We start from the raw sequence: 17317 nt of genomic DNA on the forward strand, positions 1-17317 counted from the left end.
GTTTTCGCGCCTTGCTTCGGGAGGAGGGGAGAGGGCTGACAATCACCCGCCCGCCGGCTCCTGCCTCGATGACAGCACGCCCGCCCGCCGGCTCCCGCCTCGATGACAGCACGCCCGCCCGCCGGCTACCGCCTCGATGAACTCGCTCCCGCCTCGAACGCGCGCCCGCCGGCTCCCACCAGTAAGTTAACTTTTTTTACACTTTTGTTTTTTACACTTTTGTTTTAATTTTCGCCTGCGCCTTCCTTCGGGAGGGGGGGAACCATCCACTTCCTGGTACCTGTCATTTCAAATGTCAGTTGAAATGACATTTGAAATGACAGGTACCAGTGCACCCAGGATACTGTATAGGCGCTGTATTAAGCGCCTATACAGTAAAATGAGTTGTGCGGGCCTAACCCTTCGCCTAACGGTTCGCAGACGTGGCTTGCATTTGCAAGCAATTTAAATAGAGTATCAAGCGGTATGTGAGCAGGACTGTGCGTGCGGGGAACGAGGGTGCGCCCGGCACTGCCGCACTCTTTCTAACGCGGCCTTGCTGTATCGACCTGTAGGTGATGCATGAGGTCTGCCACCTTTGCACCAGGCAGGCAAGTTTCCAGCCGTCGTCACGTCCAGCAGCCACCCAGATATCTGCATTTTTAATAATTGAATTACCAACTATGACGGCCAACCTAACCCTTCCCTCCTGGCAGTAGCCCTGGGAGACCTGTCGATGCAAGAGGACAATGCATCACCTGGAGAGAGCAGGTCCTTGCTACAGGATCACTTCCTGCTACACCAGGGTGATGCTTTCCAACCAGGAGACCTTTCTGATCTGAAGCAGCACCAGGGCTGCCAGACTGGATATGGGATTTGGCTACTATGTCCCTGAAGGTCTCATCAATGTAATTCTGTCTGCATCAGCTCCTCCAGGTCTGCCACTCTAGCCTCCATAGATCAGAGTCATTCTCTGAGAGCTCTTTGCATTGGGTGCACCCATACAACCTCTCACCATCGGGTAAAAAAATCATACATGTGACACTCGATGCAAAAGACTGGAAAGTCTCCCTCTTGCTGCTGGACTGCTGCCTTCATTTTAATTTTGTTGAGTTCCTAGTTAAGTTTAGGTTGCTATGGGAGTTGGAATTAGAGTCCTATACATTTATAGGTGTATTCACTAAGTAATCTGTTAGTGACCTACAGGGGGATGATTAAAGTCTCAACAAGGGCTGGTGGAATAGTATGATTTAGATGAAAGCCTGATTGATTTTTAATGAGAAAGTATCTCTTGCCTATAAATCAAAGAATGAGCTAGGGTGGGTGGGTGGGAGGGAAAGACAGACACTAGAATTAACTCCCTTTGGTTTGGTTATTATCTCAGAGCCACACAAACTCTAAAGAATATATCCCACTATTTCACTTCTCTCCAAAATATAAGCTATACTTACCGATCCTCTTCAACCACCACCAAGTTGATCTTCTCTCAATAGATTGAGAGGTTTGAGTTACACACGCCATTAGGCACATGTTTCTAATACTCTTCTACTGCAAAGTATGCGGGGCCTCTGGAAGCTGGGGCTATGGAGTTTGAAGCCTGGATCGTTCGCTGTGATCTCTGGAGTCCTTTCTCAGAGATGCTGATAACAGTATATAGAGGAGCCTTCCAGTCCTCTTCTGGTCAAATGAACAAACTTCACACGAAGAGTTAAAAATATATATGTATGTTCTAAAGTTGGGATGGGTAGGAATATCTTATGAACCCTTAGCAACTCAAGAATAAGTTTCAGTAAAAAGGAAGGTCTTTAATTTACTCTTAAAACATTTTGTACATGATGTAGATCTTAAATCAAAGGGAAGGCTGTTCCAGAACTCTAGAGCAGCCACCAAAAAAGTGTTTTGGCAATCCTCAGAAAGGCAAACCTGGTGCACTGATGGTAGGTCGAGAAGGTGTTTTTGTGACGATCATAAAGGGCAGACAGGATTATAAACGTTCAACAAAGAATCAATCCAGGAAAACGAATCTAGAGCCAACAGCTTGTGAACTAGCAGTGCAATCTTAGATTTAATTCTTGATTTTATCGGAAGCCAATGAAGTCTATACAGCACTGGAGTTATATGCTCATGAACTGAACTTCCAGAGATCAACCGAGCAACCATATTTTCGAATTGCTGTAGTGGTTTTAATATAATTTGAGGTCAACCTTGATAGAGTACATTGCAGTAATCCAATAGTGGTAGAATCAATAACTACACCCTCTGTGCGAAAATCGTCTGGTTCTAAGATTACTTTAAACAAGCATAGCAAGCACAGTTTATAGAACCCCTTTCTTCCCACTGCTTTGACCTGAGAAATGAATGAAAGTTTGGAATTAATAATGACTCTCAGACTTTTAGCATGAGAAACTATTTTTACCTCCTAATTGTCAATGGTTACATAAGGTGGAGTTAAAATCAATTCACTGTGCTGAAGAAAAATAATTTCAGTCTTTGACAAATTCAGCATGAGTCGATTCTTTACCAACAAAGAATTAATTGCTGACATGCACATAGAAATAATAGAAGTTGTCTTGTCCCAAAATTTATCAAATGGGTTGTACAATTATATATCATCTGCGTATACTCAGAAACTCTCACAGAGATCCTCCAATCTCTTGCACACAGGAGCTAGATAAATGTTGAACAACATCACTTAGGGGCTGATGCAAAAAATCACGCAGAAAATGAATGCTCAGTGATGAATGCCCGCTTTCCTAACGTGCACCCAGCACCTCTCCTGGGCACGAGATTGAATATTGAATGAGGAGTTGTGCTGTTAAGGAGACGCTAGGGACAAATGTGTGCCCAAGAGAGGTCACTGTCAGCGGGTTAGGAAAACAGACACTCATTAATAGAACGTCCCTTTTCCTAACCTGACCGCTGGAACACTTTTTTTTTTAAACCTTTTGGTTCCTCCAACTTACTATCACCACAATATTAAGACGGAAGATGTACAGAAAAGCAGTATTTTCTACTTTTCTGTATACATTTTGGGCTGCTCTGAGTATAGAAATGTGAGGGTTGGGTGCACTTTTTTTTTTTTTTTTGGATCTGGGGAGAATATCTAATAGCCTCATCACATGCATCCAAAATGCGCATCCAACCACAGGTTTAACACTGTGCTTGGCTGAGCGCACGGTACTGCATCTGCCCCTTTGAGGGCTGATCCCTGCGGGACTCCTAACAACATTGGGTAGCATTCAGAACATTTACCACCACTCCATACTTGTTGTTGCCTGTTTGCCATGTACAACTGAAACCATCTCAGTACTGCACCTGATATCCCCAACTCTTGCAAGCAATACATTAAGGGGTAAATTTTTAAACCCGGCGCATGCAAAAATCCAGAGATATGCACATGGCCGGGCCGCACACATGCCATGGGCATTTTCAAAGGCCCACAGCCACACACGTATCTCCCACTACGCGTAGAAGAGCCAGTTTTTAAAAATGGGCAGGCCATTAGGCACTGTCCCGGTGAAGCATGTGCCGGCAGCCAACCGGCACGCACAACTTACTTCTGCTCGGGAGAGCAAGTGAGTTTTGAAAAAAAAAAAAAAGTTACAGGGGTTTTAGAAGACAAGGCAGAGAGGGGAAAAGGGAGGCAGGGTAGTTAGTGGGTTAAGGAAGTTCCCTCCCAGTCTGCTTCTTTATTGGAGCAGACTGGGAGGGACCTGGGGAAATTCCATATCACATCTCTGCACGTTTCTAAGAAAATCCTCCCCCCTTGTGCGCGCAAGTTGGCACCCGCGTACACATGCACGCACCGATAAAATTGGGCATGAATGTGTGTGCGTGGGTAGCAAATTTTATAACGTGCGTGTATCGGCGCATGCATGTTATAAAGTCGGCACATCCATGTGCGCACACATGGACGCCCGTGCATTTCTTTTAAAATCTACCTTTAACATTGTATGATCAAAGGTATCAAATGCTGCAGTCAAATCCCAACATAATGAGAACATAGCTTTGTGCTTTATCAAAACCCTTTCTATTAGCATCAGTCAGAGACACCACTAACAGTTCTGTGGACTTTCTAAAACCAAATTAAAACTAGTGTAACACCTCATTTGTATCAGTAAAATCTATAAGCTGTTTTAGAAAAACTGATTCTAAAATCTTAGCTATGAATAAAGATAATATTAGAGAGATTAATCCAGGTTTCTTCAACAATGGTCATACCACAGCCAGCTTCAAGGATTCAAAAACATGATTTTCAATTAAGGACAGATTTACTATGTGAGCAGCAAATGAAGAAATGGCCTCTTAACAATTTTAAAGTGTTAACTCTACAGATATTCAATGACTAGGAAGAGCTATTTATTAAAGCAATAATATTAGTGTTGCAGGTTCGGAGTTGGGGAAGGGTGGTAGACACCATCTCCAGGGTGGTGCAGGATGACAGGGCAGACTAGAGTTTGGTAGGGCAATCCGGTAAAGCTGGAGCAAGGGAAGATTTACAGATAGGGTTGGCGCTCAGGAACGAGTGCAGGCTGGGCTGGAGCTCCGCAATGGAGTGCAGAGTGGATTGAAGCTCAGGAACGGAGTGCACGCTGGACTGGAGCTCAGCAATGGAAGTGTAGGCTGGGCTGGAGCTGCATGTATGTAAGAGTGAACTGGAACACAGGAACAGACTGGAGCTGAATGGAGGTAAGAGTGAACTGGAACAGACTGGAGATGCATGAGAGGAAGGGTGAACTCAGGAACTCAGAAACAGACTGGAACACAGGACTCAGGACAGGACAGGTCAGGAAAAGGACAACAGACCAGGAAAGAAAAAGCAGCATAGGCAAGAATTCCCCGAGGGGCAAGCAGACAGAGGCCTAGAAACAGGAAGAGATCTAGGAAGGCCTCAGATCTAGGCAAAGCGTGGTAAAGCCAGAGGCAAGGAAAGGCCTGGAGCATGCCTAAGGCAAGGGAGGTTCAGAAGGCTCGCAGGTCACAGGCAAACCTAAAGACCGAAGGCCAGATGGCCAGAAGACAAGGCAGAGAAAGACCAAGGTCAGAAGGCCCAAAGGCCACAGGATAAAGCAAGGCAAGATTGGAATCAGAAGGTCAGGAGGTCACATGGAAATGCCTTAGAAGGCCAGAAGGCAGTAGTGGTTAGAGCAAGGAGCTGAGTAGAACTCAATGATGAAGCATTGAGGTAGGGGCTAGACAGAGTTAAATAATGCTGGAGTATGGACATTGTGCAGGCAGGCAAGAGGGGCTTGGCTAGCTAGAGGAGTGAGCTTATGGAGGTCCTCTGGTGGCATGGAGGCTGTAGGACTTGCTGAGGCAAGAAACTAGGTACGTACTGGAGAGTACTGTTCAGAACCAGGCTCGCTGAGTCCTCTAGTAGAGGGGAGACTGCACAGGCAGATCGAAATGCAACAATTAGATACTTCCATTTTAGTGGTTATCTCAAACAATTCCCATTTTGTGTTCACCAGCTCTAAATTTTTGTCCAAATTTAAAGGGTTTTTGGAAGAAGATGAGATTTTTGCTAGTTTAAAGACCGCATATTGTAAAATTGTAGCCCATCAATGGATCTAGATTCTTCAGAAGCACCACCAGAAGAAAGGTCATTTGGTGTTGCCAGCTCTGGACAATATTTAACAGACTGTTATCATTCTTCCCTGCTTTTTGAATCAGAGATGAATAATACTTCTTTTTAGCAATATCAGTATCTTGTTGATAATTTTAAGGTAGCCCTTAAAAGTTATCAAGCCTTTCGATACATGGTTTCTTGCGCCATCTTCTTTTACATTTCCTGAGTTACTACCACTAGAGCTGAATCTCTGGTGTTATCCACTGATGGAGTTTTCGCAGTTTAATCTTGACATCATAGAATGGTGCCATAGCATCAAGGATATTTTTTAAGGAATCATCCCACCATGGTATGGCAAAAATACAATTTGCACAATGAGAAGGATCTAATTTGCCTTCTAGCCTTAGACTCAAAGTTATAGGATCAATTTGGTCACTCACTTTGCTTCTGTGAACTATTTGAGGAATAGGCTTGTTCAGATCATTCACTGGAGTAACAACTTAATCAGGAAATGGTCTGACCATGGTACTCTAGTAGAGGGGAGACTGCACAGTATTGGTACTGGGTCTGAAACAACATTTAATGATGAGGCAAGTACCAATGATGAGCCAACAAAAACAAAATCTAAAGGTGTTTCCACCTTTATGCGTGGGGCCAACTGGAACCTGGTCCCAGGCCAAACCTTGCATGGCTGGGACAGGGTTACACTTTGTTTGGGCTGTTTTTCCACATGATTTGTTCCATTCTATAATTATGTGAACATGCTTTAATTAATGTTTTGTCAACATGTGATGTTAATGTTAAGAAAGTACTTATAACCATGGAGTAGGTGCTGATTAATTAAGTTAAACAAGAATACTTATAGCATGAATAAACTAAGTGTTTTATTTCAGATTGCAGTGTGTTATGTGAGCTCCCGGCCTCACTCTATAAACATCAACTGCTCTGGTTTGATGTTCAGTGGCCTCCTGCTGCATCTCTGCGACTCCTTTGTTGCTGCTAACTTTTTGAAAAAGTTTCATTTTCTGAAAGGTAAGTCGTGACTTACAGCTCTGTAAAGTTGGGATTAGCTGTTGAAACGTGCTGGTAGAAAGAGGCAGGCCTTTTTTCAGTCAGTCGAATTACTGAAGAAGATGTAATGTTTTCAAAGATAGATTTTAATAGACAAGAATAATAACATTTTTATTCAAGTAGGTTAAAAGGAGTAATATGCCAATGATGAAAAATTCCCCGTTGAAGGGGGAGGACTTGATTAATGCACTCACTTTTTGTTATAACTAAATGCACTTGTTGGGGGCTCTGTTTGAAAAGGATGGTGTAAATAAGTAGGAAAGTATAGAAAAATACTTCCTAAATAGGACTCCAAGAGTTATAGCAGTGCATCAGAGAATGTTATTACGTGCATCCAGAAAACGTGTCTGTGAGTGAAACTACTAAAACAAGTGTTTCCAACCCGCTTCCCAGCTCCAGGAAGTTACATGATTTGTTTAAAGGAAAGCAACAGCTCTTCATTCTACTCTCATTAGGGCAATCCGCGATCCGTTTTTCACCAGGCAAAACAAGGTGGCGAACAGTGGGTCAGTACCGTTCAATTAAAATCTCACCAAATCAGAATACTCAAGAATATCATTAAGAACCTTTTGAGGGATGGGTGCTCTGTTATCCACAACAAAACTAGATACATGTGAGCTCCCACAGGACGTGTACAGGGCAAAGTAGCATGAAAAGCCACCTGGAAACATTTGTAAAGTTGGCAACCGGGCGTGAAGGAACTCTCCTGTAACCAGCTTGAATCTTTATTGGGTCCCTCGTCAGATGACATAAGAAAGAGGCACCTGCCTGAGGAGAGGAAGGAAGAGGGAGCCATCAGGCACACAGGCCCATTGATCTGGCATTTGGGGGGCAGGGAGGAATTGGGCCTCCACTGTTTAGATGGGAAAATTCAGGAGGGAGAGATGCCCTAAAAAGGGGGTTCAAATTATCAATATTCAGCTGGAAAAGAGCTCATAAATAGATATATCTAGCAACCGTCATAAATGGCCTCAATGCATTTGTGGCTTATTGATAAAGCCTATGATACTTAAGGCTAGTATAATCATAGGTTGCAGATAGATTTGTTTATGCACCAACCGGTGCGATAAGGCTGAGGCACAATCACTGTATGCTTTAAGTCACTAGTGTGTGCACTTATCTTAATTGCCACGTAGAGAGAGCTGGCTTGCACGGTCCTGAAGTTTGCCTCCGACACTGTAGTGTTTCGGAGTCTTATACTCCTTCCTCAGGGATCTCCAGGTGAAAACGAGCCATCTACATAAATTCCATGATGTCTGGTCAGTACTTAGCTCAAAAGCGACGAATACTTATACGGTGCACTATGTTGAAGTGACCTGCCAGCGTGCCGTCTCAATTACTGACGTGCCGTCTCAATTACTGCACACACTAGTGACTTAAAGCATACAGTGATTGTGCCTCAGCCTTATCGCACCGGTTGGTGCATAAACAAATCTATCTGCAACCTATGATTATACTAGCCTTAAGTATCATAGGCTTTATCAATAAGCCACAAATGCATTGAGGCCATTTATGACGGTTGCTAGATATATCTATTTATGAGCTCTTTTCCAGCTGAATATTGATAATTTGAAGTATTCTGTTTTTCAGCTGCACCTGTGGGTCATATTGATTTCCTAAAAAGGGGGTTGACATCATTCTTGCATAGGGGTGAGGATCGGGAGGAAGGATGTCCCAGGGGGCTGGGGGGGGGGGGCTGATGTTCTTTTGGGAGGGAGATGATTTGACGTCATTCCCGCAGGAGAAGGGAGATTTGTGAGCAGAGTGTCCCCAAGGGGCCCGACATCAATCTTGAGGGGGAGAAGGGATTGGGATGGGGATGCCCTGGAGAAGGCTACGAGGTTTCTGCTGGAAGGGGGCAGAGGGGTCAACACAATCTTTGTGGGGAAGCAGGGAGGAGAAAGATCCCCCCCCAGCCCAGCCCTTTTTCTTCAGGCCAGTTTGCATGGGGGATTTCAAGACTTTCCATGTCTACAAAAAAAATAAACACATGATCAGCTGGGTAAGATTTTAGATGTCTATAGTCAGCCGCTGGGCTGCTGGAAAAGTTAACTGGATAAACTTATCCAGTTAACTTTTCAGAGGTATTCAGTGGCAAGGGCACACTGCTGAAAAACCCCAGCTATCTTAAAGATAGCAAGATAAGTTAGGATAACATGGGCTGGTCAGAATGGTGACCTTATCAAATCCCTCCATTTCTCTGGCTGAGTCCAAATTTAGAAGTTCAAATGGCACTGAATATTGAACTCTTAGTCTTTACTGGGCCCACGGTAAATAGCAGGTGTGACGAGCATATGCTGTTTCAGGGGCCTAGTAAAAGCTGATTTGCCTATGATGCTCCCTCATTTACATGCAAGAGCACACTAATTGTAGCATGATTTTGCTAATGTACTCCCTGCCCTGACTTCTGGCTGGGCACAGGGGCTCACTGGAAGGGACATGGCCACAGCCATGCCCGTGCCTCCTGGCTTCTTCCCGCACAGGTGGTGGGGGCAAGGAGTCAGTTTTTCAAGACCCTTAGGGTTTCTCTCACCTCTGCTGTGCTTCTGCACATCAGTCCAGACAAAGTAAAATTCCACACATACACAAAGATAAAGTTCTTTACTGGTCACTGACGGCAGGAAAACAAAATCTACAACTGATACACCAATGCTGAGTGCATGAAACGGTTCAGGAAAAATAAAGTCCAAAAGCACTAGAAAATAACTCAGTCTCTCACATTAGCACAGGCTGCACATCCTTGGCAGGTAAGCTCTCTGAGGCAGGATCTGTCCTCTCTTGCTTCTCCTCTGGTACCTGTTTCTGGATGTAGCATTTTCTCCTCTCTGGAATTTCTCTCACTTCTCAGTTCAGTTGAGCTCCTGGCTGATTCCTTTTGTCAGTCAGTAACTTTTCAGGAACTTCCTTTGTTGGGCTGCCTTCCCTCTGCCTCCCACAAAGACCAGTCCTCTTTTTTCCACTTAGAAGCACTTTCCCTGTATATGTTTGGTCTTTAATAAAAATGGTAAATATAAAAAAAAAAAAAAAGGATGCAATGTTAAGTCATCATTTATGGTATGATATTATGTTTATGCGGTGCTGATACATCAGTTGATTGTTTTTTTCCTATGGATGTAACTGCAATTTGCTTTTGTGTCTTTCTGGTTCTGTATATGTTTGGTCTTTAATAAAAATGGTAAATATAAAAAAAAAAAAAAAAAGAAGCACTTTCCCAAGTTAGATGAGGAGTGTATGCTTGCTTACCCCTCTCTTCTTTGAAACTACCTCTTGTCTTCACCACACTCTAAATTCATTCTCTGGAGCCCTCCAGACACTTCTTCCCAGTCCTGGAAGCCTGAGTACCCAACCTTGAGCCCCAGCCACCTTCCCAGGGCAGGATATTCATTCAGGCACCCCTCTGTTGAGAGGAGGCACAACTGCAATGATCTCTCCCTTTAGAAGGACAGACCCACACTCTCCAACCAAGTCATCTTCTCCCTTGGAGGGAGAGATCTGAAAAACCTCTCCCCCCCCCCGCCCCTGTATTCACATGGGCATAGGAGGTTTGTTAAAGCTATGACACATCCCACTGAAGGTGTCAAAACTCTCTAAAATTTCATATTCTATTCTAGCATCACTCACAGGCAGGATCTGTTGAAACCACTAAATCTAAGAGACAAAAAACACTAGTAAGGGCAAATTCTGGGTCCCCTGTACACTAGCATCTTGAAGGACCTTTTTAATGCACACTTGGGTAAATTGGCTGAAATTTGCCCGGCCTGTACCTGGTTAAAAGTAAGCCCAGGGATCAACAATGCACATACTTTTAGATGGGTAAAAAATGGGAGAACCCAGGGGCTATGTTTAGGTCAGGAAAGGGAAATGGCACACACAGATTAAATTTTCGAATCTATCTATGTTGTTTTCAAGGAAAAAATACCTGCAGAAAAAGCAGGTCAAAAATCTGGGGGTGCATTTTCTGCTAGGCAGTTTTCAAAGGGAAAGTATGCTTGTATTTCTCTTTGAAAATTGATGCAAAGTCTGCAGGTAAAAGTACCTGCAGACTTTGCATCTATATGGGTAAAAATTGCCCCATAGTCCATGTTCCATTATAATTTTTAAGTTAGAAACAAACAAACATAAGGTTCATGCAGCAGTTCACTGGAGCACAGTTAAACAATATAGAGTCACTGGAGTATGTTAGACAAAGGATAATGAGAAATGTGTTACCATTAGTGTAGCTCCATATTGCAATCTCTCTATATAAAAGGCTTGAGTCGGTCACACTATCGTGTTTGTCTGTGCCCACCAGGTAGTGCCCTGAACAGTGGACGGTGCACTATGCAAAGACAATATGCTCTATCTGCAAAGCCCTGTCTCAGGCACCCAGTTACACACAGTCACACAGGCTCTTACCTTAATTTGTTAATACATTAAAAGAATATTTATCTTTTCCACTTCTGTTTGTTTTGAAAATGTATGTCAGTTGAGAACCAGATAATCAGAGCAAGTCCAGGTACTTTTCACTAATATGGTCTGTCTGCAAAGTACTGTCTCTCAGACTACTATGTACAGGTACACACACAGACAGACTCATAAATACTCACACGTACATACACACAGACTCCCGTACACACACACACACACACACACATGGCTGCCCCACACACGTGCAAACACAAAGGCACTTTACTTAAAATATCACAGCATAGTAAATGATCCTCTATTACAGGATGCACAATTTATTGCAGGGAAGCCATCCTGAATAGCTTGCCCTTCCCCGACAAAATATTGCAGCATTCATGCAGCAAGATTTTTTATTGTGAGGAAAAACGTGCAATAAAAACTCACTGCACGAAATAGTTCCTAGGCATGTGATGGCAGTCCTTCTTGGCCGGGGTCGCCATTACTTAAAGGGCCCAAGGCCTAACCCCTCCCAAAATAGCAGAAAAGCCCCCAGGGGACAATTGTGACACCTGCCGCCTGTAGAGACGCGGCAACAGCCACAAGTAAAAAAAAAAAAAAAAGTTTGAAAATGCATGATGATACCCACCTCCCTTCCCTAACACCTCCCCTATATATCCAATACAACCCGCCCCCCAAGGCAAATCCCTCCTTGAAAAGCCCCCCTCCCAGCATCATCTCACCTCCCCCCACCGGTCCAAATACAATCGTATCCCTGGGGTCTAGTGGTCCCCCCCAAACCCCTCCTTCCACACCCCAACCTGAAAAAAAGCCCTGGTGGTTGGGAGGGCGGCCAAATGACCCCTGTATCTCCAAAATCATTCATTGATGTTCAGTTGGGGCCAAGAGTGCCCACTTGCTCCGGGTCCGGTTTGCACCATATTTCAAGCCATTTCCCCTATCACGTGATGTTGGTGATAGATCGGGGGGCTTTTCTATATTTTCAGAGGGTGCAGAATTGGGCCGTTTGGCCCTTTAGCTAATATTGCGGGAGATTGGGAGGCTCTAAGTCAGCCACATTATTTTATTTACTTTGCATTGCTTATGCACAAGCTGCTTTGCATATATTAGGCAATTGCATGCATGCAAAGCAGCTTATTTCCATTGGGGGAAAAATATACTGAAGATACTGTGCGATATGTCCACAATAAGGCAATATCACACGAAAAAAGGCGTTTAAATGCATTATATCGTTTTATCACAGCTTAGTAAATCTAGTTGTTAATTTGTTAATATATTAAAAGAATATTTATGCTGTTTGCAAAGCCCTGGTTCTCAGGCTCCCATACACAGGCACAGACAGGTACAGACACACAGGCTCCCACACACACACAGGCTCTCACACATACAAACACACACAGGCCGTCATCTTCAGGCACCATCAAACCCCTTCTTCAGCCGACATGGGATGGGATCTGCAGCAGCTCTCTCCTTCTTGGGCCACTGTGAGATAGTAACCGTGGTATCAGTCCTGCAGGCTCTTCTGGTGTCGAGTATACCTGATTGGGTGAGCCCAAGTCCTAAGCACCCGTGGCAATACCACTGTTGTGGATTGTGAGCAGGTTAAAAGACAGGAAACAGAGGATAAGACTAGCTGGTCAGTTCTCTCAATGGAGGATGGCAAATAGTGCTAGTGTGCCAGGGATAATAGTGTTTGGGTACTTGCCAGGTTCTTATGGCCTGGATTGGCCACTGTTGGAAACAGGATGCTGGGCTTGATGGACCCTTGGTCTGACCCAGTATGGCATTTTCTTATGTTCTTATGATCTGCACTGGAACAGGTGCTTTTTAATCTTCTATAACAATCACTATTTAGCAGACTGCAGTCTCTAGAGTTGGCAACGAGAAACGTCTATGTTCCTAGTGTGTAGACAGATGGACTCAGGTCCAGTGAGTTTATGCTCCCCTGCAAGCAGATAGAGGTAGAGCAAGCTGACATCAGTATATATATAGCCCTGCAGTGACCCCACCCTTGCCAGTATGCTCCATCTCCAGCAGATGGTGGACGTGTATCTCCCTATGGGGATTACTTCGAGTTTATTGGAAGGAGAAAATTGAAATCTAAATTAAGGAACAGAAAGCCCACTCTCCTGCGGTGATACCAAAAGGTCCCTCCCTCAGTTGAGAATTCCTGAGGTGATTTCCATGGTTCCTCAGAGGTGTGCCTTGGTCTGGCAGCTGGGTTTCTCGGCGTGGACTTAACTGCTAGTTCAGCTGAAAGACAGCGGGTGCAGGGGGCCAAACATGGTGCTGACAGCAGATGCCCTCTCCCCCCCCCCCCCCCCCCCCCCCCCCCGCAGCCAGAGACCATCTCTGTACTAAGCTGATAAGCGCTGAGCTCAGGTAAGGTTTAAAAAAAAAATAGAGCAGTTTTACCTTTGAAACAGAGACAGTTAGAGGTGTTTCAGGACTTCCTCCAGTCTCTGTGCTTGGTGCACCATCCCGATGTTCATTCCTGCTTCCGTTGAGGTTAGGGAACTAGGCAGCCTGGCGGGTTGAGCAGCCCACTGTGGGCTAGGCCCCATAGTTAGGCTTTTTTCTTGCATTCTGTATAGTAGACTGCGGCGGCATTTTTTGCATGCTCCTGTGCATGCTCTGCTGCCCTCTACAGGCTGTCGGTGTGCGCAGTGCATCAGCTCTGCGCACGCGTTGTGCATTTGGTTTTGGGCATGCATTTTACGTGCACAAGTTTAAACCATTCACATGCTTAGCTTGGAGCACGAGTTGTGCTTGCGCCTTGTGGCGCTTCCCTTCTGCGGTGCTTATTTTTTGTATGCATAGCATTTTTGAGCACAAGCCGTTCAGACACACGTTTACCGCCACAATGGCGCCAGTAAACAAGAAACCTAAGCATCTTCCTATTTGTGTTGCCTGTAACATTAGGGCTTCTCAGCCTGATCTGGCTTCCAACCTGTGTCAGCGCTGCTCAGACACTCAGGGAGAGTTGTCTTCCTCGGATTTTGCTAAACCTGGCTCTTCCCATTCTGATGAGGGTCTGAGGGTCACAGCCTTGGGTGGAGGGATGCCAGACCTTGGTTCTCCCTTGATTGGCTCCTCCACAGGTGAGGGCAGTTCTGTGGAACCAGCTCCAGTTCCTTCTGGGCTTGGTATGGAATCCGGCTGCTTTTTCTTGGGTGGAATGTTTTCAAGGCTTACAAGCTTCTTTTCAGGTGCATTCCTCCACTTGCCCCATGCCTGTCCAGTCAGACCCTCAGCCGGTGGCTCCTCCCTCTTCCAGTCCTATTCTTAAGTGCCGGAGCTCACCTCATTTTTTGCATGCTCCTGTGCGTGCTCTGCTGCACACCCTGTGGGTGTTCTTGACAGGAATCTGGATGGCACTGATAATGAGGTTGATCCTGATTCCCTGGAAGATGGGGAAATTCCTCCAGGACCATGTTGCGGTTCTTTCACAGAGATAAACTGCCAGCCCTGATTTCCCAGACTTTGAAACAGGTGGGTGTCCCTGGATCAGATGCCATGTCAGAGCTGAGGAAGAATCCCATTTGGTTTCCTTATGTAAAGCCTCGTGTTTTATCCCTGTGATGGATGTCATTCAGGAATTGATTGATCTGGAATGGGACGCCACAGAGGCGAATTTCAAAGGGTGTCGGACATTGGAAGGCCTGTACCCCCTGGATCCAGCATTTTCCCAAAGTAGATACACTGGTATGTGCTGTCTGTAAGTAGACGATTAGTCCCATAGAAGGAGGCGCAGCCTTGAAGGATTGAGGCGATTCTTAAGTAAGCCTTTAAGGCAGTGGCAATGACTTTGCAGATTGCTTCCTCTTGCACCCTATTGGCGCAATCTTGTCTGCTCCTCTCTCAAGAGGTTGATAAGTCTGGAAGGAATTCCAGAGCAGACACAGACTGTGATTTGGTCCTTATCTCAGCTAGAGGAGCGGCTTCAGTGATAGCCAGGCGTCAACTCTGGTTGTGAAATTGGTCAGCTGACACAGCCTCCAACTTTAATCTTACCAAGATGCCATTTAAAGGCTCACTCTTGTTTGGGAGCGAGTTGGAGAATCTGGCCAGTAAGTGAGGTGAATCTCTGGTTCCTTGGTTGCCGGAAGATAAGAAGCAGTTACAGTGACCCTTTGGTATGAGGGGTCATCTCCGGGGGTCCAAGCTGTTTCGTCCCTACAGAGGTTCAACCTTTCAGCAGGCTTGGCCTTTCAATAGGTCTCAGTTCTTTCATCCCCGACAGCCCAAGAGAGCAGTGGGCTTGGGTGGTGGACCTTCCCGAGTTTCCCAATGAAGGTTTGCCGACCCACCTTCAGGAATAAGAGATAGGGGCACATCTCGCTCTTTTTTTTTTTTATCAGAGGTGAGTCGCAATCACATCGGACCAGTGGATCCTGGAGGTGAAACTAGAAGGATATGCGCTGGAATTTTGCAATATTCCTTGGGACGCATTCATGGTGCCTTCTTGCTATTCCCCACAGAAGAAGCAGGCAGTGGAATTCATGCTTCAAAGGCTCCTCAGGCTGAAGGCTGTGGTTCTGGTGCTCACGTCTCAAGAAAGTATGGGGCGATATTCCGTTTATTTTGTTGTGTCCAAGAAGGAGGGCTCCTTTCGTCCCATCTTGGATCTCAAGAGGGTCAACTGTCATTTGAAGGTGACTCATTCTCTCATGGAAACCTTACGCTCTGTAATAATGTCAGTGCAGTTGGGTGAATTTCTGACCTCCCTGTACCTGTCATAGGCTTACCTTCATAATCCCTTCTGACTGGAACAACAACGCTTTCTACACTTTGCGGTATTGGGGTGCCATTATCAGTTTCAAGTGCTACCCTTTGGTCTAGCCACCGCTCCCAGAACATTTTCCAAGGTTATGGTGGTCGAAATGGCAGCCTTGCGAAGAGAATGGAACCTGGTGCACCTGTATTTGGACGACTGGCTGAATCCAGCTAAGTCTTAGGAAGAGAGCTGCCTGGTGGCACACAAGGTGATCTCCCTATTGCAGGAGCTCAGTTGGGTGGTGAACCTGACCAAGAGCAATCTTCAGCCATCCCAATCATTGGAGTATCTGGGGGTCTGGTTCAACATGGGGCAGGACAGAGTTTTCTTGCCGGAAGTTCGGATTCAGAAATTGATGTCTCAGGTGCGTCAGTTGGTGAACACCATATGCCCAATGGTGTGGTCCTACCTACAGCTTGATGGTGGCTGCCCTGGAAGTGGTGCCATGAACACGGGCGCACATGCATCCTTTTCAGCACTTTCTGCTATCTCATTAGAACCCGCAGTCTCAGGACTTTGCAGTTTGGCTCCACTTGCCGATGGAAATCTGCTCCCGCCTCCAGTGGTGATTGCAGGAGGATCATCTGAGAAAGGGAGTTCTCTTGTCCTCTCTGCCCTGCTTCTTACTTACGACAGATGCAAGTCTCCATGGTTGGGGGGATCACTGTCTGGAGTTAACAGCTCAATGGCATTGGAATGCTGAAGAGTCCTGCTGGAACATCAATCACCTGGAAGCCTGGGAGGTACGGCTGGCATGCTTGTAGTTCAGCCACAGACTGCGGGACCAAGTGGTTCGCGTAATCAATCACCAGGGAGGAACCAAAAGCCAGCAAGTGTTGCAGGAAATCAAAACAGCTTATGAAATGGGCGGAAAGTCATCTGCAGATGATTTTGGCCTCTCATATTGCAAGAAAAGACAATATAAGAGCGGACTTTCTAAGCAGGGAAAGTCTGGACACAGGAGAGAGGGTGTTGTCAGCCAAGGCATTTCAGCTGATTGTGAATTGCTGGAGCCTTCCGTTCCTAGACCTGCTGGTGACTTCTCGCAATGCAAAGATTCCTAGATTCTACTGTCGCAGGAGAGATCCATGGTCCCTGGTAATAGATGCTCTCATACAGGTCTGGCCGGAATACTAATTGCTTTATACCTTTCCTCTGTGGCCCTTGCTGAGCAGGATAATTTGCAAGATCGAAGGCAACAGGGGGATAGTACTCCTGGTGGCACCGGACCGACCCAGGCAACTGTGGTATACGGATTTGTGAATGCTCTTGGTGGAGACTTCACCTTCCACCACACAGGGATCTGTTACAGCAGGGACCAGTTCTTCACGAGGATCCAACTCTGTTCTGTCTTGAGAGGACTCGCCTGTTGAAGTGTGGTTATTCCTCTGCGATGATTGCCACCTTACCCCATGCTCTCAAGTTCTCCACTTCCTTGGCTTATGTGCAGGTTTGGAGAGTTTTTGAGGCCTGGTGTGAGGAGCATGGTGTTCTTCCTCTTTCAGTTAAGATCCCAC

General features: G+C 45.6%; 1 protein-coding gene across 1 annotated transcript in view; it reads left to right on the forward strand.

Annotated features, from left to right (window-relative positions):
• GREB1 (growth regulating estrogen receptor binding 1) overlaps positions 1-17317 on the forward strand; it is a 607716-nt gene that overhangs the window by 581481 nt on the left and 8918 nt on the right. The window contains 1 exon segment of the mRNA XM_029595920.1: positions 6442-6580. Within this exon segment, the coding sequence (XP_029451780.1) occupies positions 6442-6580 (139 nt within the window).

Source organism: Rhinatrema bivittatum, chromosome 3, assembly GCF_901001135.1.
Source record: "Rhinatrema bivittatum chromosome 3, aRhiBiv1.1, whole genome shotgun sequence".
NCBI lineage: Eukaryota > Metazoa > Chordata > Amphibia > Gymnophiona > Rhinatrematidae > Rhinatrema > Rhinatrema bivittatum.